The sequence below is a fragment of the Culex pipiens genome, chromosome 2 (assembly GCF_016801865.2).
Source record: "Culex pipiens pallens isolate TS chromosome 2, TS_CPP_V2, whole genome shotgun sequence".
Lineage (NCBI taxonomy): Eukaryota > Metazoa > Arthropoda > Insecta > Diptera > Culicidae > Culex > Culex pipiens.
Genome location: NC_068938.1, coordinates 68,003,453 through 68,028,296, shown reverse-complemented (window position 1 = coordinate 68,028,296; position 24,844 = coordinate 68,003,453). Strand labels below are relative to the sequence as shown.

The 24,844-nt window shown below is 34.6% G+C and overlaps 1 protein-coding gene across 5 annotated transcripts in view; it reads right to left on the bottom strand.

The window, feature by feature from the left end:
- The window catches only part of LOC120414058 (insulin receptor substrate 1), a 303,617-nt gene that overhangs the window by 34,807 nt on the left and 243,966 nt on the right, over positions 1-24,844 (bottom strand). For all 5 annotated transcript variants that reach the window (XM_052708147.1, XM_052708148.1, XM_052708149.1 and 2 more), the window contains exons 4-5: positions 11,039-11,219; positions 8,105-8,230 (exon numbers count right to left, since the gene is read on the bottom strand). In XM_052708147.1, the coding sequence (XP_052564107.1) occupies positions 8,105-8,230; positions 11,039-11,219 (307 nt within the window). The remainder of the gene's footprint in view (positions 1-8,104; positions 8,231-11,038; positions 11,220-24,844) is intronic.

The window sequence follows — 24,844 nt, the reverse complement described above, 5'->3', positions numbered from 1 at the left end:
TTACATAAAAGACATGGGTCATTCTCTACCAACTCATACGAAATCGGGAAAAGTTGCCCCGACCCCTTTTCAATAATTTGCAGCCTGAAACGGTGATGAGACAGAAATTTGGTGTCTACACTGAAATAAAAAAAAGTACCAAATTCCTAAATTCTAGGAATTTTGCCTCCTTTCCCTATTTAGTAATCCAAAAAACCCGATTACTAAAAAAGGAAAAGTGTCAAAATTCCTAGAATTTAGGAATTTGGTACTTTTTTTATTTCAGTGTAAGGGACTTTTATGTAAAAATAGACGCCCGATTTGATGGCGTACTCATAATTCCGAAAAAAACGTATTTTTCATCTAAAAAAAAAAAACACTACCCAAGTAGCATTTGGCAACATGATAAATTTGACTAAGTCCAGTTTTTGTTTTTTTTTGCTGTAGAAACATATAAATGACATTTTAGCAACAATACGTTGCAATGTTGCAAACGTTTCGAATTGAAAACAACTTTGCAACAATCCATTTCGTTTTGTAATCGAAACATATTGAAAACTTATTGGTTCCATTGTTGCAACATGTGACTTAGCCCGATTTGTGTGCTGAGAATAATATTGAAATCAAAAATCATTAGATACAGTTCAGCCCAACCATTTACCCTTTCATCAATTCATTCGTGGCTCAGTGGTAGAGGCAAGGTGTGAAGATCTGAAGGTACCAGTCCAGAATCCCGACAGGGGCACGTTAGTTTTTTTTTGTTTAAAAAGATTTTTTTTTGTTTCGCTCAAATTAAACGACAACATAATAGGGACGTGGCGTTACATCGTGCTGCCACCTGGTTTTTTTGAGCGAAAGAGTGTAAAAGTGCTGAGTCATCGTCTATCTCGCCCAGCAAAATGAAGTCGATAAAGTAGTCGGTTTCGATGAGAAAAAGTGGAAAACGTGGTCTAAAAATAGCGACGCCATCCCCCTTATGGCAACATCATGACAACACAACAAACTACTTTACCGAAAAATTTTTAGACAAACAAATTGTTTCTGGAACTTCGTCGTAACAAAGTTGAAACAAGCGGCTAAATGTTGCCAACACAAAATTTTCGTGCGCTTTTTAGGGCACCACGAGTGTTCTAACTATGTTATGATAGCACATTTTGGGTGTTACGAAATAGTTACATTTAAGGATCCGCAACAAAAAATGTTACTTGGGTAAAAAAGTTTTAAAAACTCTGCCATTTTCCGTTACTCGACTGTAAAAATTTCTGGAACATGTCATTTTAAGGGAAATTTAATGTACTTTTCGAATCTACATTGACCCAGAAGGGTCATTTTTTCATTTAAAACGATTTTTTAATTTTAAAATTTCGTGTTTTTTTTAAACTATGCAAGGTTATTTTTTCAGTGTGTGTTGTAGAGTAGACAATTACAAAAAAAAAATGATATAGAGCAATTCCATCTCAAATCAGGGATTATTCAGATACTTTTGTATCCGACCCTCTACGATTTCAATGAAACTTTGTAGACATGTTATCCTAGGCCTATATAAACCATTTTTGTGTACATGGAGCCAATTGTACTCGAAAATGACATTTGAGAAAGGCGTAAGTTATTTAGATATTTTTGTATTCTGTAATTTAAAAATTACTGTATCTCGAAGCCGTTGCATCGTACCAAAAAGTGGTCAAAGACAAACTTGTAGGAAATTGGATGGGCTTTCTGAAAAAAATACACTGAAAGAAAAATACACGCCACTTCCATGGGAATTTTCAATATTTATGCTTAAAAGTTAAATTTTAAGGTGAAGTCACGATTTTATTTCGTTCAAAATTTTTGAGGAAATAGCCTAAAATGTTACAAAAAGACTCACGAAAAATGCAGGATGGTATGTCTCTCCAAAAAAAGTAAAATACAAAAATCATTTACTAAAACTGTTTTTTTTAAGTGGTCTAAACTTCAAAATTTTCAAAAACCGATAGTGTTAATCGATTCTCCAGGCAATTTTACATAAAATATTGACCATTGCCCAACCCTTGCGAAGTTAAAAAAATGACCCTTCTGGGACAATGAAGATTCGAAAAGTACATTAAATTTCCCATAAAATGACATGTTCCAAAAAAATTTCCAGTCAGGTAACGGAAAATGGAAGAGTTTAAAAAAAATATTGTTTTTTCCGATGAAAAATACGTTTTTTCGATGAAAAATACGTTTTCTCGGAATTCTGAGTACGCCATCAAATCGTTCAAAAATTGAAGGGGTCGTACCGCCCCTCCCTCACGAGGTATCAAAAAACGGACCTCAGATTCGTGATTAGGGACAAAAGTTACCCCTTAGGACAAAGTTACACGCAAATCGAAGAGGGGTCGGGGCAACTACTGTGTAATTCACACAGTAGCGGAGAAAAAAAACAATTTCAGGAAATTTTTGTTTAGAGTTTGACAATGAGCTGCAGAAAAAAAGTTAAAATTAAATCTCTGAAAGGATTTCTGGACAAATTTATTTTGAGAATGTAAACAATTTTAACCAAACATCAAATACACATTTTTTTATTCAAAGGTTAAAATCCGTTCAACATTCCAGCGCTCCTCAGCTCCGGAAATGCCATGCCACCATAACCGCGTGTAATACCAATTCCCACAACATTCCTCACTCACTGTCCAAATCGGGGTGATGGCTCTTCAGCGTTCCAATCTGCCGACCGGGGGCCATCCCCAAACGCATTGCCATGCTCTAGAGGAGGCATTAGAAAGTACGTGCGTCATCACGCCGTGCGCCGCCAGCCCAAAATCAATCCAAAAACCTCCCCTCCCACCTCCCCTCGCAACAGACAGTTACAGAGCTGCCTGCAATGGTGCTATGTGGGCCATGGTTTATGAATGAAAGCCATCATTATTTCCATGAATGAAGTTTAACCGTGCGCGGCTCCAGTGGGGGAGGTGGAGTAACACGTAAAAGGTGGTGGAGCTTTCCGAACCCCCACCTCCCCTCAGCTCAACGTAGTAATTCCACCCCTCTTAAAAATGAAGAGAGAGGAAGAAGAAAAAAAGCTTCCAGCAACAGACGGCAGCAGTTGAACCAAAAGCACACACACAGAGGAGAGCAAAAATGAAAAAAAAAACGAAATCTGAAAATCATCCAGCGGAAACAGCGCAAACGAAGCAAGAGACAGTCGAGTTCCTCCCGGTGATTCTGCCGACCCCAACCATCAGCAAAAAGCACGCGCAACAGGTCCTTGCAGCTGAGCTTTAGGGGGCTTGGAGCTGCTATCTTTGTGCTCTGGCTCTGCCAAACGAGCCGTCAGGGTAATAATTTGTACTGCCGTGCCTTGCCTGCCTGCCTGGCTTGTGGTTTACAACCCGTGAAGTGGGGAATGTGAAGTTCTGTTTTTTTTCGGGAGCTGAGAGAGCTGACTAACTTCGTCGCTACTTGGCAGTAATGGAGTGTGACATTAGCCGGTGGCATTTCTCAGAGTTACGGGGAGCGGTGGTGTGAACTTGATTGTGATGTGTGTGTTTGGGAAATCAGTGTAATTAACTTATAACCCGCTCAGTGGGGTAAAGACTAGTTGCTTAATGCTATTCCAATTAACTTGTAATGTAGAAGAAAATCTAGTAGTCTTGTTTTACAGTGATAATTTAGAATTTGTTTGAATTTTTGAGTTGGTAATTAGTAATTTATGTTGACTTTTTCAAACCGTTATCACTCGTAGCAAGTTCAATCAAAAACATCAATTCAACAAAAAAAAAAAAAAAAATGTTCGAAATTTATATACAAATTTGATTATGATAACATTTATGAAAATTTTCTTAAATTTTACTAGACATTTGAAACATTATTTCTGGTTTTAAATGATATTAAATTAGGAATATGAGATAAGCACCGATTTATTTATAATTAGAACTAATACAACAATTTTAGAGAGCATATTTCGCCAATTAAATTACTGAAAAAAAAATAAAAAATCGTCTTCACCGTTAAAAAATAATAAGACAGCTGCGTGTAAAAAGCCTGGATGTAAATTAAATTTGCATTATTTTATGTGATATTACACCCTGAAATATGTAGCCCATCAATATGGGAAACCTACTTGACCGAAATGTCAAGCTCATATATGCGTTTATTAATTTCATTTTTCATCGGTCTGATGGCCGAGCGGGCCAGTCCATACTGTTGGTGCTGGGTTTGAATCCCGTTGGTTGCCACTTTTTTTGTGTTGACAAAAAAATTACATACAGTGTGTAATATTAAGTGTCTTTTATTAAAAGGTGAGGTGCATGCGACTTTACCATCGGATTTTTGTATGTGTTCTAGAGCAAATTATCTTTTAAAAATAGATCATCTTCAAAAGTTATTGGCAGGTAAGGAGCATTGTATAAGACAATTTTCTCAGCTGAGCAGTTCTCTCGGTTTTCGCAATTTATTTCATGATTTTTGATTTACACAAATTATTTCATGATTTTTAATTTTGTATATTTTTTTATGTTGATTAAACTTATTTTTAGATTCCTTACATCTGAATAAGAAATTTTGCATCATTGGTTTCTCGATACAAGTCTCCATACAAATGCTGGGCCTGTCCATACAAAAGTGCTGTGGAAATATTCAAAAATCCGTAGCTTGAGAAGGGATTTTCTGATCAATTCGGTGTCTTTAGCAAAGATTTATGTTATGATTTGGACATTTTTAAGAAGTAAGCATGCAAAATGTGTTTTTTTTTTTATTTTGCTATTTAGGCTGGTACAAATATTTTTAAAAGTTTTTGTCACCCCCCCCCTTCAAAATTGGCCCGAAAAATCAGGGGGCAAAAAAAATATTTTTACAATAAACTTCAAAATTTCAATGAAAATTCAAGTGCAACCAGCTGAAATCAAATTAAAATGCATTCTCCTGCATTTAAAATCATTTTTAGCATGTTTGGGTTTATTAAAAAATCTTAAGATTTTTTGAAAATTTTCGATGCAAAATCTTTTTTTTTCGATACAATTTTTGTTTTTTTCAGATCTTAGATTTTTTGAAAACTAATGATTGCAAAACAACTGAACTAGTGTAAAATGCATTTTAAAACACTTTTTTTTATTTAAATGTGAAGACTATGGCTTGTTATTAAAATTTTTATATTTTTTAATTTTTTTGCCCCCTCCCTTGACCTCGGCCAGGGCCGAGGGACAAAAACTTTTTTAAATATTTGCATCGGCCTTATTATAAAAAAAATAATTTCGCAAAATTTATTTTCTTCCATTTTTTCCCTTTATTTGTTTTCGTAAACCAAAAGTACAAAATTTTAACTATGGTACATGGCAATCTTTTCAAAAAATATTCAGATTTATTTTTCAAGAATAATTTTTAGATATAAAATTTAATTTGCTTTCATGAAAAAAAATCCGATAAATTCCACCGTTTTCGAGTTATAATTACTTTTTGCTCAATTTTTCATTCATCCTCGTTTAGGTTGTTGTACATTTAATTCAAAGCTTTTGTCTCTCGATTATGGTCAGGGAGAGAGGGCAAAAAAACTAAATTTCTAATTTCTCAAAATGCTTTGAACATCATTGCAGACATGTATGTACCTATCAACAGTTTACAACATATTAATAGTGTCCCGCCCGTGTGGATCAATCGGACCGCGCACTGGACTCACAATCCAGAGGTCGCCGGTTCGAATCCCGCGGCGGGCGCTCTAAAATTCTTTGTGTAAATATGGGTATTCGGCGCCGTCGCTCCGTGCCATACTTTCATACACTTAGGAGCCCAGGGCGGCGAAGTCCTTGTAGATAAAAAGGAAGACACTAGTGGTTGGTACTAGCAATGGTGGCCGACAGCTATAAAGTCAACTTCGTTAATATTTTTTTGATAAAACTTATGAAAAGAAAACAAAAAATCGCAAAATATCAAATCTATGAAAATATTTGTGTTCCTAAACATTTAAATTTTGTAACGATCCCATAATTGAAAGTTTGTAAAAATATTAAAAAGTTTTTCACATTATTATGCGACAAAGCAAAGCAAAGCAATCCACTTTAACGACCCCCGGGTCTTTTGTGGGCTCTGTTGCAAGTTTCTGCTCATTTCTAGGCGTCCGAAGGTTATGTGTGGTGAGTCACTCAAAACCTCTTTTTACGCAAATGGACCGACGTTTTACTTCCCCATCCGATAGAAGGCGTGATCAGGCAAATCTCGACTCGAAAAATGCCACCGGGTCCGTCTGGGATTAAACCCAGGCCTTACTGGGGTGAGAGGCTACCACGCTAACCACTGAACCACCGGACCCGGCATATTATGCGGCATATAATGTATTTTGAATTATTTAAAATCGATTTTTCATGTTTTTTTATTTCAAAGAAAATTTCAATTTTAGTCATTTATTATCCCTTTTTATTTTTTTGGGGAGATTTTGATGAGGGAAGGGAGGACAAAAACTTGAAATAAAATTTGCAATGACCTTATTAACAATTTCAAACAACTGAGAAAATCTAAGAATTGTCGATAGAAAAGTGAGTTTTTAAGTTAGAAATGTGTTATTTTTTCCTAATTTTCATTCTTTGCAAGGCCACATTTTAGAAACCATGGGTCGGACTAACAATGTTTATTAAAAAAAGGTGAAATTGTTGAAAATTTTCTTAGCCATTTTATCTTTTTCAGAGTAAAAATTTCGAAAATTTCGTCAAAAATTTCTAATTGGAAGGACACGGTTTATACACGATTCCTTAAAACATATTTAAAACTGTTCCAAATTGATAGTGCAACTGACAACAAAAGATTTGGGTAATCAAAAAAACGAAGTCAAATGACTTTTACTTTATTTTAATACAGATCAATTCCATGTTTTAAATATTGTTAATATTGTTGTATCTCAAAGCAGTTGTTCCACATGAAAAATGGCAAAAGACGAACTTGTAAGAAATTTGAAAAGCTTTTGGAAAAAAGTACTGAAATAAAAATAATACAATTTCAATGAGACTTTAACAGAAAAACATGGTGATTCCACGATTGTTTTTCATTCAAAATTTATGGCTCAGAAATTTAAAAATGTTCAACGATGCAACGTAGAAAAGTAAAAAAATCATTTAATAAATCTACATTTTCAAAAGTGGTCCTGACGTCAAATTTGAAAAAAAAACTAACCGAATCTGTCCTTCGGACAATATACAATAAAGTCGTCATGACGAATATTTTCATTTAGCTTGTGTAAGAAATCTCGACCCTTAGCAACGGCTGGAATGGGTAATTAAAAAATAATAATTATTAATGTTAACTGTGATGATTGTTTCGAAATGAACTGCCATGCCATTATAAGCATGGACAAACACGTCACGAAGTTTGTAAGGAATGTTTAAAAGGGCCCAACATCATTATCGTTGGTAAAATAAGTTATGAGTTTTACCTTCGTAAACATAACAACACAAGGTTTCGTACATAAAAGCAACTCAACCAAATAGTTGTTATTATTATAACATATGTTTTATTTATAGAGCTTGTTCAGTTGACTAAGCTTTTCAACCTAAAGGGCTCCAAAACTGAACTGCTAATAGAAAACCCCATCAAATCAAAACGCTTCCGCCCTAGACCACTTGAACCCCCGGTTGGCAAGGAGACAACATCGGCAAAAAAGGGCCAATTAATGGTTATGATTATTGGGTGTTGTAAAATTTTCGCACAGCTCGCCCTCCCTTCCTGCTTATGTTGTGTTTTTAACTGTTGTTTAATTTTATTTCCCCTCCCTCCAATTCCAGCTTCTTCATCTGTCATGAACGTGTTTATTGCGCTCAACCCAGCTCGAAGTCGTGGAAATTTATTCGCTTTTGCACTTCATCATTCCTGACGGCTGAGAGCGGGACTGAAGTCATGAGACGGGCGCAAGGATGCTACCGGGTTTCGGGGGTTCGGCCAACCGTGAAGCTACTTGTTACTCAATTATAATTATTGTTTTATTAGGGTTTCCACGCTTGTTTCACTTTTGGCGGGTGTGTTTCTTTTTCGGCTGTTGTTTGCCACTGGAGTTAATCGGCTTTGAGTTGAGCAAGGTGCAAGGTGGTTGAAGTCATTTGAAATCGACTTCAATTTCTAAACAAAAAGCTAAAAAGTCCCAAAACGACATTTTAATCGCCATCCTCCCCCGGAATGTACTTACTTCATGATCGTTGTGTGCATGTTGTGGGCAATCATAGCGTCCTGGGCCTCCATCCAGATTTCGCCGGCGCCGGTTTTTGTGCTCCGGCCGACCTCCAGGTAGAAGTAACGCTGCGAGGCGCCACATCTGGAAAAGAAAGGAAAGGAAAAAAACAGAGAAGTTAAGGGAATGTCGAAGAAAGCAAGTCTCTAATCTTGACTGGGCTGCATTGAAGGTAACAGAGTGCATTATAATCGAATCGCTTGGAATAGGGTTGGAGGTAGCAGGATGTTTTTACTTTATTTTCAAAGATAAGGGTATATATTGAGAAAAAGAATCGTATAAATTTGGTTAAAAGAATTTTTTTATTAAATGCTTAGAATTTCTGCAAACTGTAATGAGTTTATTGATTGAAAAATGTTGTCACAAAATGCAAAGCAATGTATAAACTAATATTTTACCTTTTAAAAATTAACTAATAAAGCAAAACAAGTAAAAAAAAGTATAAATTCAAGCACAATCAAATTATAAAAATATTTGTGATTTACTTGCATCAATTTAAGGCTGGATTAACTTTGTTTAAATATATGTTCATATTAAGGGATCATCCATAAACCACGTGGATACTTTTTTGAAATCTAAATTTCACAAATACAAACATGTTTAGAAATATTTCATGTTCAGTCAAAATAATTTATTCTTGTTCCAGTAATAATTTTTTAGAGCATTTTCTCTCCTTCGAAATATTTTTCCATGCTTCTCAGTGCAATTTTATCAAGTTTGCATCCATTTAAAAAAAAGCAGATTTATAACTACTGTATGGAAAAAGTCTGATTTAAAACATTTTTTGAGAATTTCGTCTTCTTTCTAAAATACAATGATTCAAAATAATTTACTTATTTTCAACGATATTTTAGTGAGTTTTTCCATTCTTTCAAACACAGGCAGTTCTTAAAACAGTTTTGTGGTAAAAAAGTCTCAGCTTTCAAAATAATATATATATAAAAAAACACAAAACAGTAAAAAAAAATCATGGTAATATTACATCTGGGAAGTGGTACATCTTTTATGTCAGAAAAAATGTGTAATTTTACCTCTGAAAATATGTAGTTTTACCACTTTTCTGGTGTAATGTAACTTTTTCTGTCTAAAATGAGGTAAAATTACATCATAAAAGAGGTAATATCCAACCTTCCAAAATTATACCTTCCAAATTTACACATTTTTTACTATAGTGTTGTTTGAATAAAATTTGTGTGATTTTGTTAATTCTTTCGAAATAATGTTTTTCTGTTTCTTTTATATCTATTTAAGTTTATGCAATGCTTCTTTTTTTTTTTGTTTTTTTTTTTCTATAATATTTCAGTGAATTTCTCTATTTTGTCATTTTAATATATTCTTGTTTCTGTAATAATTTATTTGATTTTTTTCCATTTTTATGGGAAAAAGAATTTAAACATGTTTTGATAGAAGTTTACATTCCTTAAAAAATGTCTTGCTGCTTTAAAATTTCTGTGGATTTTTAAATTGAAACAAAATATTGTTTTCATGTTTTCGTTAATATTTTTAATTCTTTCAAATAAAGCAGATGAAGAAAAATCGGGAAATATTCAAACTAATAGTTTTTTTCAGTTGGAAAATTAACTACCATGCCAAATTTAGAACCCAAATATTTCCTGATTTGAGAGTTTTCATATAAACTTTGGTTTCTATTTTTGGTATGTCCAGTTTTTTTTATTGATTTTTGTTTTATTTTTCTACCTTTTCAAATTTGGTCATATTTAGTTCTGTGGGCAACAAATTTCAAACAGTGTTGCCAATTGATCGAAAAGTGTACAAAAATACATGAATCGAAATCAAATCACAAAATTAATAAAAACCTAAATATGTTTACTTTGAATGGTCAACTTTTGCTAAACAAACATTAGTACTTGTCGTGTTCAATTTTCTTTTTCGATATTTTGTTTAGTTTAAGTATTTACATTATTATCATGTGTTTTCTTAATTGTTATTCTGCAAATTTTTGTCTTTTTTGTATTTTTTCAGTCACTTTTTTTTCTTTCTCTATTAAGCTTTTTTGCAATTTTGTTATACAATTTTTAATATTTATAAATTACCCTCAGCTTTGAATTTGCAAAATATTGCGATAAAAATTCAAAGATTTTAAAGTCTTTCTAAATTAAATTAACTATATCTTAACGTGAAAAGCGATAGTTTATGCAAAATTTAAAAAAGCAGGGTTGCCTGATCTTCCTAATATTTTTCTTTTTGAAATATATAAATTAGCCAAGTATTTTTTTACATCTTGTGTCCTCAAAGGCCTAATAGGGTTAAATATGATATTCCAGTTCCTAACATTTATGTTTATTTTGACAAAGGCATCAAAACATTTTGTAGCAAAGACTGAAAAACAAGGTTTTAATAATAATTTGAAATTAAATTAGCAAAGATTTCATGAAAAATCATTTTAAAAACAAATTCATTGTTTTAAAAAATTATATTACTAAACTAATAATCGTTAGAAAATTGTGAACAATGAATTGCATTTGTTTTTCTCAGTCAGAGAATTATGTTTGAAATATATCGAAATTTCTATTTACAGTAACGACAACCCTATCCCCGACCAATCAACCCGTCGCCTTGGCTTCGACCAAGATTTATTGAGGCTAAATTTCGTTTTAATTGGCTGTAGCGCCACAATCCCTTCTCCTTTCCGTTCCGTCGAACAATTCATCGATTCCGTGGAGCGTAAACCCATAAGTAATCTCTAAGTAATTGTGCCACGAGTCCGCGCGTCTATAAAGGTTCGCGTGTTCCACCCAACCTCCCTCCCCTCTCCCCCCAACAAACACTCACACGTGGCATAAATTATACCACCCGATAAGTCCTCAAATATCGAGCTCTACCTTTGAGCGTTTCGACGGTCGAAAAAAGTTCACCTTTACAACCACTTACCTCCGAATCGCGGCCAGCGAAAACTCGACCTGCTCGACGCGGCTGTCCCCGTTGACCGTGGTCGGGGGCCCGATCCGGACCAGCGACAGCGTTTTGTCCGTGATGCACAGCCGGTAGTTGCCGAGGATGCCGTAGCTGTCGCCGAGGCCCTTCCGCTGGACAAACACATCCCAGACGTGTTCTAGAAAAAAATTGGAGAAAAAAGTAACATTAGTACCAGTTGATAATTTGAAAACATCATAAATCAAAAGTTTTGAACAGAATTTTTTAGAAAAAAAAAGTCACAATTAGTTTGCCAAATTTAATTCCATTTATCCCTTAAAACCGACAAACCAGAGAGAGTGGCACCATCATCGTTTTGAGGGCAAATTAGTTTGGGGGCCCCAAAAACCGACCAGGAGTGCATTTTAATTCACTTAATTTGGGTTCGTTTTTTAGTCGCGCAAACTTTCCGCCACCAGAGTTGACTATAGGTATGGGGTCGTGCATAAACCACGTGGCCTCCTTAGGGGGGGGGGGGGGGGTTGAAAATCTGACCGAAAAAAACCACGAAAAGCCATGGGGGGGAGGGGGGGGGGTCGACGGCTGACCACGTGGCCTATCAAAAAAATATTTTCAATAAAAAAAACATCAAAAACTGTGCTAATTAAATTTTATGACATGCATGTACTTCAATCTCAAGATACCTTGTATTGTCTTGTGAACCAAAAAAAATCAATTTCAGGATTATCGCTCAACATTTCGGTATCACTACTACATTTGCAGGTGAATCGCCTAACATTAGATAATAACCCGTCACGATTTTTCTTTTCAAACGATACTTATCTACTTTGAAATTCAACGAAAAAAATGTTTTCTGATTGATATTCATTCGTATGAGCGAAAGCCATTTTCTTCTCCCCGATAAAAGGATTAAAGTGAATATGAGCTTGGCATTTTGATCTAAGAGATAGTCCATACTCATGAGTTACATAATTTGGGGTGTTATAACAATTCATTCGAACGAATTTTAAAACAGCTTTTAAATTTAGAAAATTTATATATTTTCCTGAAACTGTATGTTTTTTTTTACAAGCAGTCAAGGCACTCATCGATCCTTACACATATTTTAACCAATTAAGTTGCTATTCTGTACAATGTTGTTGCATAATATAAATCAGAACCAGGATCAGATAAATTTTTGATAAATTTCAAATTTCTCAAGAATTTCCGGGATTTCCCGTAAAATCCGTTGCAAATTTCCCGTTTCCCTGGAAACCCCGGGAAATTGAACGCTCTAAAAAGCCTACAACATCCAGTACTTTGTTTTAGAAATCAAGAGGAAATCCATTTCTTTTCGCGAAAATTTAACACGTAACCTTATGTGTGGGACAAACTTCAAAAGCGTTTTTCTCAGCATGCTGTTTTTGCATATGGGACATTTTTGCGAACATGGGCAGTATTCGAGAATAAAATTTTAATGTAACGCCATTAAAGATCAATATAAATAAAAATATTTATTAATATTAAAAAAACTCATCTTTCATTTTTTTTTCAACATAAATATCTCAGCAACCGAAAGTATAATCAAAATAGTAAAATTATAAAGAATTTCCTGATCTTTCAGCTAGTTATGTTTTCAATTAAAAAAAGGATAAATCATTTGCCAAATTTAACTTTAGAAAAAATTTATATTTAATAATAAATTAATGCGATCGATTTTTTTGTATATGCAGGTATATTTTTGAAGTCAGATTTTTCTAAGGATGTGTGACCATGAAAGATAGATTGAAAAAGAATAAAAAACTTGCAAAAATATTAAAGAAACAAAACTTTCTCATTTTTCTTAACTGTTTATTTTTATAAATAAATCAAAAACTTACAAAATATTTTAAACGTAGTATTTTTAAAAAGAACTGCTCGTATTTGAAAGAATGGCAAAATTCACAAAATCATTACAACAGTCAAGAATAGGTTTTGAAAGAATGGAAAAACTCACAAAAATATCATGACAATCAAGAAAAGGTTGTTGTTCGTTTTCGTTTTACGGAGCAAGGTGGGGGACGCGGCCTCAAGTCAATCCAAGTCCGGTTTCTTGTGGAAAAAAGGGTAGTGGCCGAACTAGTATTGCATACAAAATGAACACCACCGGAAGATATAGGGGATCGGGAGGGGGAAGGTGAAAGAAAATTAGTGTAGGTGTGAGTGGTAAGAACTTGGATTGATTGAACGGTTATGTTTATCTAAATTTAAGACCTTATAAAGGAACTCTAAAGTAGTTATTCAAAAAAAAAAACAAAACAAAAAAGGCCCGGAATTCAAAGATACCCTATTATGCATTCCAACTCTAAATGGAATCAAAAAATCGCACTGGAAAACGAAAGATAAAATAACTTGTTCATCGAATACAAATCTTGATGTTAAAACCTCTAAACGGGGTTCTCGTCCTGTCACGTTCGTCAGTAGTCTTGTCGTACATTACACCTAGAAGCATTTCTGCCAAAACCTTAACTAAACTTTCTGAAATAACTTTAATCTTAAATCCCCAAAATTTTTAGTTACAAAGCCAAACATTCCTTTATCTTGCCTTTAAACCTGTCTTGCCGCTTCCAAAACCAATAAACATAAATGAACAGTTCCTATTTTATAAGTTATACAGGCGTCGTGAATGAGAAAATAGACGCCCATTTCGTGCCTTCCATTTCATCAGGGCACATAACTCTTGTAAACAAGAGTGTAACCCTTTCACACCTTATGAAAACTATCATTTAAGTGAAAGGGACACACTTTCCTGCTCACAAAACCCATGCGCCCTTTTGAAATGTTAGGCTCTATTTGAGCATGAGCATGAGCATGAGAGACCACCCATGGTTGTCCTTCTCCGTTGCTGAACAGAACCGTAATATCCTATCAACACAACCGGTCATACGCTTCAACGATCAAATAATGTTTCCCTTATCAACAGCATGCATGAATGCGCTGAAAAGATAAAACATCACGATCATCAAAACTAGAGCCGTTGTTAATAGGAAACAGTCATTGGCCACCAACGGCGCCCGCCATGTCAGTTTGTAGATCTTGAGGGAACGGGACGGGAATGTTAGTTAGCACAGGCTGCTACCAAGGGTGGGTTCTATACGATATCCACACCCCCGCGTGTGCCGGAAAACTACTTCTACTTGGGATTTTGTTAGTGGGAAAGGGTAATGGCCAGGATTCATCATAGAGGATGATGATGTGGCCCAATAATCAATGAATTTCGTATAGTGATAGGGTGATGTATTATGTATTCTCAAGGCAAACAATCGGATGATGCGGATGAGACCATTCCCGGTTATTTGGTGTTGAGTTTAGCACAAATGATTTAATCTTAGACAGCCGGCTGTGGAAAGATAGAATCATAATTGTGTGTAATTAAAAGGTGAAATATTATACTCAGCGTAACACATTTACGTAGAGTTGACCTGAGACTATTTATACTTTTAAGTTTTTATAAGATGAGCGACCAATTAATTACTGATGAGTTATCTGAAGGACTTGAACAATCGCGTTGAAACAATATTTGTCACCGTGCTTTACGAGCTATAATGCTAAAAGGTGATTTCGCGGGAAACGAAAGGTCAAATATAATTTATATTATGCTAACGCAATTAAGAACGAATCTTCCCATGAAACAATCGCGAATCATAGAACAAAGAAACCCGACTGACTAACGAAAAAGACGATCGCGATATTTGAACTTTACAATCTAACTAAGAAGAAAAAAAGCCGCGTCAATAGAAAGGAATAGACAAACATACAGGTAACCACAAAACGGACTGCCTCATCTGTCATCGTGACAACCAGAGCCAGCCGCACCTTCACACACACACGCGCGCACTCACCCGACAAACTCACCGTCGACGAACGACGCGAAAAAAAAAATGCGAGCCGACGGACAGGCATCGCAAAACGGACTGACTCAAATGTCATGTTTTGAACCAGAGCCAGCCGCACCTTCACACACACACGCGCACCCGACAAACTCACCGACGACGAACGACGCGAAAAAACATGCGACCCGACGGACAGGCATCGCAAAACGAACTGGCTCAACTGTCATTTTTTGAACCAGAGCCAGCCGCACCTTCACACACACACGCGCGCACTCACCCGACAAACTCACCGTCGACGAACGACGCGAAAAAAAAATGCGAGCCGACGGACAGGCATCGCAAAACGGACTGGCTCAAATGTCATTTTTTGAACCAGAGCACACATTTTTTGAACCAGAGCCAGCCGCACCTTCACACACACACGCGCACCCGACAAACTCACCGACGACGAACGACGCGAAAAAACATGCGACCCGACGGACAGGCATCGCAAAACGGACTGACTCAAATGTCATTTTTTGAACCAGAGCCAGCCGCACCTTCACACACACACGCGCACCCGACAAACTCACCGACGACGAACGACGCGAAAAAGGACAGGCATCGCAAAACGGACTGGCTCAAATGTCATTTTTTGAACCAGAGCCAGCCGCACCTTCACACACACACGCGCACCCGACAAACTCACCGACGACGAACGACGCGAAAAAACATGCGACCCGACGGACAGGCATCGCAAAACGGACTGGCTCAAATGTCATTTTTTGAACCAGAGCCAGCCGCACCTTCACACACACACGCGCACCCGACAAACTCACCGACGACGAACGACGCGAAAAAACATGCGACCCGACGGACAGGCATCGCAAAACCATAGAAATGTTAGGCTCTATTTGATCGTCAAAACTCCAGTAGATCCTCGATTCGCAACAATGGTCGATACAACCATAATCCGAGAACCGTTAGTTCAACAGATTAACGAATTTTGTCCGATATCATTTCATTATTGATTGATCGAGACGCTATGGCCACTTTGACAAATCAGAACAGTACTCAACATGAATGAAAATTAACGATTCTAGCTGTATTACTTGCCCCGCTAACTGCCTAATGTAATTCTGATAATTGTTATCTTTAATCTAATTCCTAAAATTACTAAATGTAAAATCTTCAAAGACCCAATTTTAATTTGAATTTGGAATTCGAATGAGAAACTTTTTTTTTGAAAACTAAGTCCTAACCTAACTCCCACATTCGATAGGGGAAAAGTCACATATGTAGCGGTTTGTTGTACATTTGTGATATTTCCACTATCGGAGAACCTCTTGGTCTCGACGCCAGCTTAACTCACCCGCAGTCGCGTTAGTGTTCATTGTACACACGTTGTAAGGACATTTTAAGAGTGTCCAAAATACGCGACTTCTAGATGGTTAAGCCAAAAGACATCGATAAGCCTTGGTGCTACGGCAAAGCGGGTCCTCATCAGCATGGAACGATATCCATTGTGTTAATAAAATGGAAGTTTTAACAGTATTTGGAACAATACAATTAAACCCTCAATTCCATTACCATGACGGATCTATCCATGCCCCTTGACAAAATGAGTACTATAACGATCTATATAATACTCCCCTGGCAAGGCCCAAGGACAATCAAGAAAAGGTTGTTGTTAGAAATAAAAATAAATTTTTATCATATTTCAGAAGCGAACTTTCTTTTTTCAAAGAACCGCTCATGTTTGAAAGAATGGAAAAATTCACAAAAATATTATGACAATCAAGAATAGGTTGTTTTTAGAATAAAAAAAAATTGAGAGATCGCCTTTATTTCAAAGAGCTGCACATATTTGAAATAATTATCCCACTCACAATATCTCACTCACAGAAAAAATCGGATTTGTTAGTAAGAAAATATGTTTTTCAAGAATATTTAAAAGTTTATAATTATTATTATTTGTTTCATTTTTTCACATTCGACCTTTTATCCTTACGACGTTTTGTCCAGTCGACCTTTTGTCCATTTTCGATCTTTTGCCCATTCGACCTTATATCTTTCGACCTTTTGGCATTCGACCTTTGGTCCATTTGACCTATTGTCGCACATCCGAGAAATAATGGTACAAAATTACTTTTTTGGACACATGGAATCAATGCTCAATTGTTTATGTAATATTTTTTATTCGTTTATTTGGTTTGATTTTTTGAGCACAATTCATAGGAGCAATTCTCTACGAAATGGGTATTTTTTCTTCAATTTAAATTTTTGTATTTTTTAATCCCCATGAAGCCATTTTGCATCATTAGTTTGTCCATATAATTTTCCATACAAATTTGGCAGCTGTCCATACAAAAATGATATGTGAAAATTCAAAAATCTGTATCTTTTGAAGGAATTTTTTGATCGATTTGGTGTCTTCGGCTAAGTTGTAGGTATTAATACGGACTGCACTGGAAAAAAATGATACACGGTAAAAAATTTTGGTGATTTTTTTATTTAACTTTTTATCACTAAAACTTGATTTGCCAAAAAACACTATTTTTTTTCGATATGTTTTAGAGGACATCAAATGCCAACTTTTCAGAAATTTCCAGGTTGTGCAAAAAATCATTGACCGAGTTATGAATTTTTTAATCAATACTGATTTAAAAATAAATCGAAATATTGGTCGCAAAAATTTTTCAACTTCATTTTTCGATGTAAAATCAAATTCGCAATCAAAAAATACTATAGTGAAATTTTGATAAAGTGCACCGTTTTCAATTTAAATCCATATTTAGGAGACTTTTTTGAAAAAAGTCGAAGTTTTTCATTTTTTTAAATTAGTGCACATGTTTGCCCACTTTTGAAAAAAATATTTTTGAAAAGCAGAGAAAATTCTTTATATTTTGCTTCTTCGGACTTTGTTGATACGACCTTTAGTTACTGAGATATTGCAATGGAAAGGTTTAAAAACAGAAAAGTTGATGTTCCGTCAGTGGGGGTGACTATGGGTCAAAAAACGATACACCTCTCGAAATTTCTTAATAACAAAAACAATTTAAATAGCATCGAAAATCTTTCAACGTAGATTTGTTCTTAGATAGTTTACTAACATTTTCCCAAAATATGGTGGATTTTGATGAACACTACCTTAAATGCCAATTGTTTGAAAATTGACCCAATCTCACCCCTTAGAGGGGGTGACATTGGGTCAAATGAAACTAAAATGATGCTCAAATACAACGATATGGTAAAAACAAGTCATCCAACAGTGTTTCTTGTTCGAGGGAATCGTATTGACACGCTACAATGTTTGAAGTGGAGATTTTCAAACATTTGGGTAGTTTTCGAGCAATTCTAACAAAAATATTAGAAAAATGATTTTTCGAGAGGTAATTTTTGGGCAAAAACGTACCCCAACTTGAGACAGCTGCTAAAATAACAGGATTTGTTCTAGGAACGAAATTTTTTCAGCGAAGTCATCTTAAGATGTCCCCTACACAACCCTTTCAACAGAATTCATTTTCATTGAGAAGAACCTGAGAAATGGTAAAATCCGTAAAAAATCACTTTGACCCAATCTCACCCCCCAGACCCATTGTCACCCCCACTGACGGTTTTCAAAGTCCCACTCAAACAACCGGTGGGTTGTTTTTCAATGTCGATATCTCAGCAACGAATGGTCCGATTTTCAATGTTAATATATGAAACATTTGTGCAATTTTCCGATCTTTTCGAAAACAATATTTTCAAAATTTTCAAATCAAGACTAACATTTCAAAAGGGCCAAACATTCAATATTACACCCATTTAAATAAACACCAAATCGATCAAAAAATTCCTTCAAAAGATACAGATTTTTGAATTTTCATACATAATTTTTGTATGGACAGCTGCCAAATTTGTATGGAAAATTATATGGACAAACTAATGATGCAAAATGGCTTCTTTGGGCATACCAAAGGCACCCAAAAAGTTTCAGCCGGATTAAAAAATACAAAAAAAAATCGAATGACCGAAATCCTAGAGAACTGCTCATAGTCTAAAAGCATTTATATTTTAGATGCATTCCATTGCTTGCAACTAAATAACTTTGGTTTTCAGTTTGTAATCGAACCACCGGTAGGAGACAAACTTTTTCTCAAATTTCTTGTTTGATAGGGTTATCAGAAAAAAAACTGAGTTTTGATAATCTTTTTTTCTGTAACATTACAATTAAATTGTATACTGTAAAATAAATGTATTTATTGAAAAAAGGAGGTCAGATTGATGCAGATAAATTCATTGTAAATTTAATTTTTGAATTCAACATGTTTTTTCTGATTTTTCAGAGAAATAAGCCACGTGGCCATAAGGGGGGGGGGGGGGGGGGGTTGGCGAGAAACCACGAAAAACCATGGGGGGGTAGGGGGGGGTCAAAAATTCCCAAAAAAAAGGCCACGTGGTTTATGCACGACCCCTATTTTTGATTCAACACGCGATTTGTGATTTTTTTTGTTGGTTCGTCGGTTACAAAGTTAGGTGGTCCTTTCGGGGTTGATTAATTGAGTTTTAAACGTTGAGTGGCGTTTTGGTTTAGTAGTGCATGGAAAGAGTTTTTAAATGTTTGGGGTTGGCTGTGGGAAAATGCTTTCAGTGGTAATTTATTAGAAATAACTTGGTCAGCAATTGTGTGATTGAATTGAATTGAAACAGCGCGGGTTTAATGGTAGTTGATAATTTATGTAATCTAACCCAAATATGATTTTTTGAATAATGTTCTAAAATTCAATAGAAATAAAGAAAATATTATAAAATATTTAAAAATATTTTCAAAAAAGCTACAATCACTTGACTAATTTAAAAATCATTTTATAAGATTTTTTTTGTCAATAATGCTTAAGAAAATATCATTGAATTAGTAATTTCTTGATTTTGTTGCACGAGCTCAAGTAAAAAAGTAAATCTTTCCCAGTTCCTGAGGGGAACACCCTTGAAGAGTATCGGGGCCGGCATTTACAAAGCGGATTCAGTGGCAGTATTTAACTCAACTAATGTTAACATGTTAAGGTTAATGTTAACATTCCATAGGTCGCCGTCCTAAGGTGTCGTTGATAAGGTCCAGTTTGTGACGATACACTACCTTCCCTTTACTAAGCAATCGCATCTAGAAGAGAAACGATCACCAGTTGTGTTGGTCCGAGCCGGGATTTGAACCCCGATCTACCGCTTACGAGGCGGAAGCGTTACCACTAGGCTACGTGACTCGGTCGCACGAGCTCAAGGGTTGTTTTTAATTTAATAACCCTGGAGCTGTCCGTTTTTTGAACAGATATTTACGAAAAACTAATTCTAGTTAGGTCACTGCAAATATTTTTCAAAGTTTTTGATAAAGATGTACCCATTTCCAGATGTAATATTACCATGATGTTGGTAAAAAAAAAAAAAACACGGTCATATTTGAAACTTAAAACATTGGCAAAGTCACAAAAACAAGTCAAACCTCCAAATTATTTTTTTCTTAAAGATTGAGAATTCAAGAGTTAGAGCTATTCAAAAAAGGAAAAAGCCGTGGATTCTTTCATTTATGTAGCGTGTACGAAACAGGATATTTTTTCAAAAAATTAAACCAAAAAAAATGGTGCCATTTATCAGTATTGAAGTCCAGCTTTCGAAAAAAAATTGTTGAATTTTGTTTTCTATTTGTAGTAAAGGACAATTATATACTTTTTGAAAAAAATAACCGTTTTAGAACGGTGGCCTTAATCTATTGCAAAGCCCTTTTCTTGAAATCTTCATCTTACAGTATAGTTTAGCAATTTTCCTCTCCGTATATTCTTAAATCATAACACCGAAACCAGTATGGCCCGTGAGGTGATTTTTTGTGGCTCGTGAACCCATTCTGAATGGTAATTTAAAACCCATCTGTAAAGTGATTTTAAAATTCTATAAAGTAAGGGTTAGGTTTAACTTTTTTTGTAAACCTTTTATGTTTTGTTACTGTAGAACTAATGATTTTTCCATAATTTCATTTAAATTAGAAATAAACAAATTAGAACAATTTCGCACATTTGAATGTGATTGAATATAGTCAATTTCGTCAAAATTTTCATCTAGCTTTTTTTAAATGATTTCGAAAACATTCAAATTTAACTAAATCTAGGTAATAAGTAATCCATATTAATTCAAAAGTCAATTGAAATTATACACAGCAAAAAAAGTTGAATTTTGGAAAGTTGAAAATTTTTTATTACCTCTTTTTTGAGTGATATAACTTACAAAATGTGTAAAAATGTGAACCTGATGAATATTCACCAGAAACTGATGAAAATTCATCATTTTCTGATGTAATACTACACTTTTTTTTGGCACAAAATCTGTCACCAATTTCTGATGATATTACCATCATTTTTTCTGAGTACTGAAATTGATGGAATAATTGTTGAAAAGTCATTTTTATAAAGTTCTATCATTATAGTTACACTTGATTTAATAATAAAATTACCCAATTTTTCAAAATTTATATTAAAAAATAGTTTTAAAAACCTTTTTAAAAAAATTGATGAAATGTTTTTGGAATGCATTTAGGCCGTTGCAAATATTTTTCAAAGTTTATGTCGCCCCCCCCCTACCCCCCCCCCCCCTTCAAAGTTGGCCTGAATAATCAGGGGGCAGAAAAATATTTTTTCGAAAAACTTCAAAATTTGAATGATAATTAAAGTTTAATTAACTGAAAACCACTTAAAATGCATTTTCCTGCGTTTATAATCATATTTGAACTCCTTTGAAAACATTTTAAATTTTCATGAAATACCAATGCACTGTCCCACGCAAGTTTTTTTTTGCGAAAAAAAAAATCCGTCAATACCTCGATATTTTCAAAACTAATGATTGGAAAGCAACTGTACGCCTGTAAAATGCATTTTAAAACACTTTTTTCATCCAAATGTTGAAACCTAGGCTTGTAATTTCAATTTTTATATTTTTTTATTTTTTTGCCCCCCCCCCCCCCTCGACTTTGGTCAGAGCCGAGGGACATAAACTTCAAAAAATATTTGCAACGGCCTTAATTAAAAAAATATTTATCTTCAACCACGAGATGTTCAATCTCCCCTCGACCTTGACCGTGGTGCATAAACTTCTTACAAAATATTGTATAGCCTGATTTCAATGTTTGTTGAGGCTTGACAATTGAATGAAAAAGCAAACGATAATTTTTTTTTGATTATATTGAATGTTAAATAATATTGAACCAATCGATTGGATGGTTTTTTGAACAAAGCTGAAGAAAAAAAAAACATTTTTGTTCTTCAACATTTAAATAACAAAAATGTAAAAAAAATATCTGAAATAATAAAAAAAAACTTCACTTCAACAAAGTAATTATTTTTTACAAATAAACAATCTTACACGTTTGACTTCAAATTGGTACCACCATTCAAAAACTTTGGGCACCCCTGCCCTAAAATCCGGCTCAATTTTTTGTTGTTTTATTTAAAAATGTATAAAAATAACAAAAATAACAAAATACATACTTGGGCAATTTAATTGTTGATCATATAAAAATGTATTACTGTTTGATAAGAATAATTTGGAATTTTGGAAGGTTGAAAATTTGGTTGGTTGATATTACCTCTTTTTTCACACATTTTTTGATACGAAATCTTTCAGAATTCTTAGATGTTACATCCACATTATGTGTAATAATAATTTACAACTTTTCCGAAGACACAAAATTGATCAGAAAATCTTTTGTCTATAGAAAGTGTTACAGTTATGCGCATGCCCATCTTTTTTATTTTATGTTTTATGTCCCAAAAAAAAAGAGCAAAAACATAATTATTTGTTGAATTTCTCATTGAGAAAAAACTTATAAAATCGCTGGTACTTGCATTTTGAATCAAATAAAGTCTTTTTAATCTTTTTACGAATTATTGGACCGCAGATTTGTTCTAAATTCCAGTTTTGGAAAAAAAATATTTTCACAAACTCAATGATATTTTGCAAATTACTGATGGTAGCATAACTGCAATGGTGTATTTGGGATGCTTTTTGTTTTGAAATTTTGAAAATAAGGCTTGAAATTTGATATTTTGTTCGTTGTTCAACAACAACAACAAGAAAAATCGATTTGCGAAAACGTACTGAATTATTCAATTGCTTTGTATTTTTTTAAAGTTTATGTAATTGTTCTTCTCATCACAAAATTCAGTGTTGATAGAATTTTAGAAAATTTTCCACATAAAACAAGATATGTTTAAATAATAGTAGCTTTAAAGTCAACGAATAAAATTAACTTAAAATTTAAACATATCCTCAATTGCTAGACTTCGTAAAATTATAAAGATTGAAAAGTTTCAGGTAAATAAAAAAAAATCATAGAAATGTCAAACATTTTTGCAAGTGCACTATTTATGGCTGATAGAACGATTTTGTTTGAAAAATTGTTGAAGTCATAGTCAAGGAAAAAGGTGCAAATATGCAGACAATAAAAGCCTACCGTTGCGGCTTTTGAAATATTTGAGGGTTCCAGAATCTGAAATTCATGGAAATATTAAAAATTTATCTAATATGATTATTGTACGCAATTTTGAGTAACTTAGTGGAAAGGTTGAATTTTGAGATTTTTTTAAAGTATAACGAAGCCACAAACTTGATTTTTTACTTCGAGCTAAACTTTATGTTATGACCTTTTTACATTTTTTTAACTTCATACATTTTTACAAAATTGTGACTTTCAAGTTACCACAAATTCTGCTACAACACATTTCAAAAACAAATAAACAAATCTAATGGCGATAACGAGCCAATTCCGAGACGAATCAAATCTCAACCTAATTGTCTGTAACATCAACAGCGGTAGCTAGTAGTAGCTTAGACTAGATATTTGTGTGTTGCGTTGCCTTCTGCCGTCCTGTCGTAATAGGCTTATTCTCTGCCGCCACCACCACCGCCGACTAACTATCATTAGACTAACTCACACTTGTGCGACACACATTCACACACAAATGCCAAGTGCGGATCATTTTTCACCGGGAATGACTCTCGTAAAAGTGGCACAATTTACATATATTGCAGAGCTGCTGCTGCTGCTACTGGTACACAAGTGGCTTGACAGTCATCGCGCGGCAGCAGTGTTTAGTTAAACGACGACCAAGTCAAGTGGGGCGCGCGCGTTGTTTTTGTGTGTGTCGTGCGATGATTATACTTTTCCGTTTACTTGATTTTTGCATTGTTGACATTTCTATTAGAAAGGATGATGATGATGGTGGCGTAGGATAGGGGCGGTTACCCCCCCCTCCCGTCTATAAAAGGAAATAACCGTTTGTAAGCACTGCTACTGCTGCTACTCACGAGGAGTATTGCGTCGTCGAACGTCGTCATTGTTGGAATTAGTTGATACACCACCAGACTCTGGTTCCTGCGCTCTGGCCTAGAACGCGGAATCACGTCTGCGGGCATCGGAAGTAGTTGAATATTCACAAAGTTTATGCTTGGAAAATGGCAATCATGGAAGTGGCTTTTAGTGTGATGGGTCAGTTATGATGTCAGTCATTTAAACGTTTTAGTGAAATTTGCATCGCATAACTGTGGCGAACATTTGCAGTGGTAATTCTTGCATTTCTATCCAATTGAATTCATACTTGAAATTTACAATTTTGATTATGGGCAGGAAATTCACTAAATATAAATTCTGTCGATTGGAGTGTGTTTAGAGTGCCCAAATCTATCATACCTTGACGAAACTGAAGCGTTTACTGACATCAACTTCAATGATATCGATTTGTGTTGCCTTCCTCGCTTAAAAACCTTAGGCTCACAAAATTTTAGAATCAAATCGTTTACCCTTAATTTGTTGGAAATGCTGAGTTTCGCTTTTCTTAGGCTACAATTTTCCTAAATAGCTTTCCAAACATGACACATCCAAATCGAAACCGAACTACAAAAAGAAACCTTCCTCGAAAATCTCAACCCCAAATAGAAATTCGCAAAA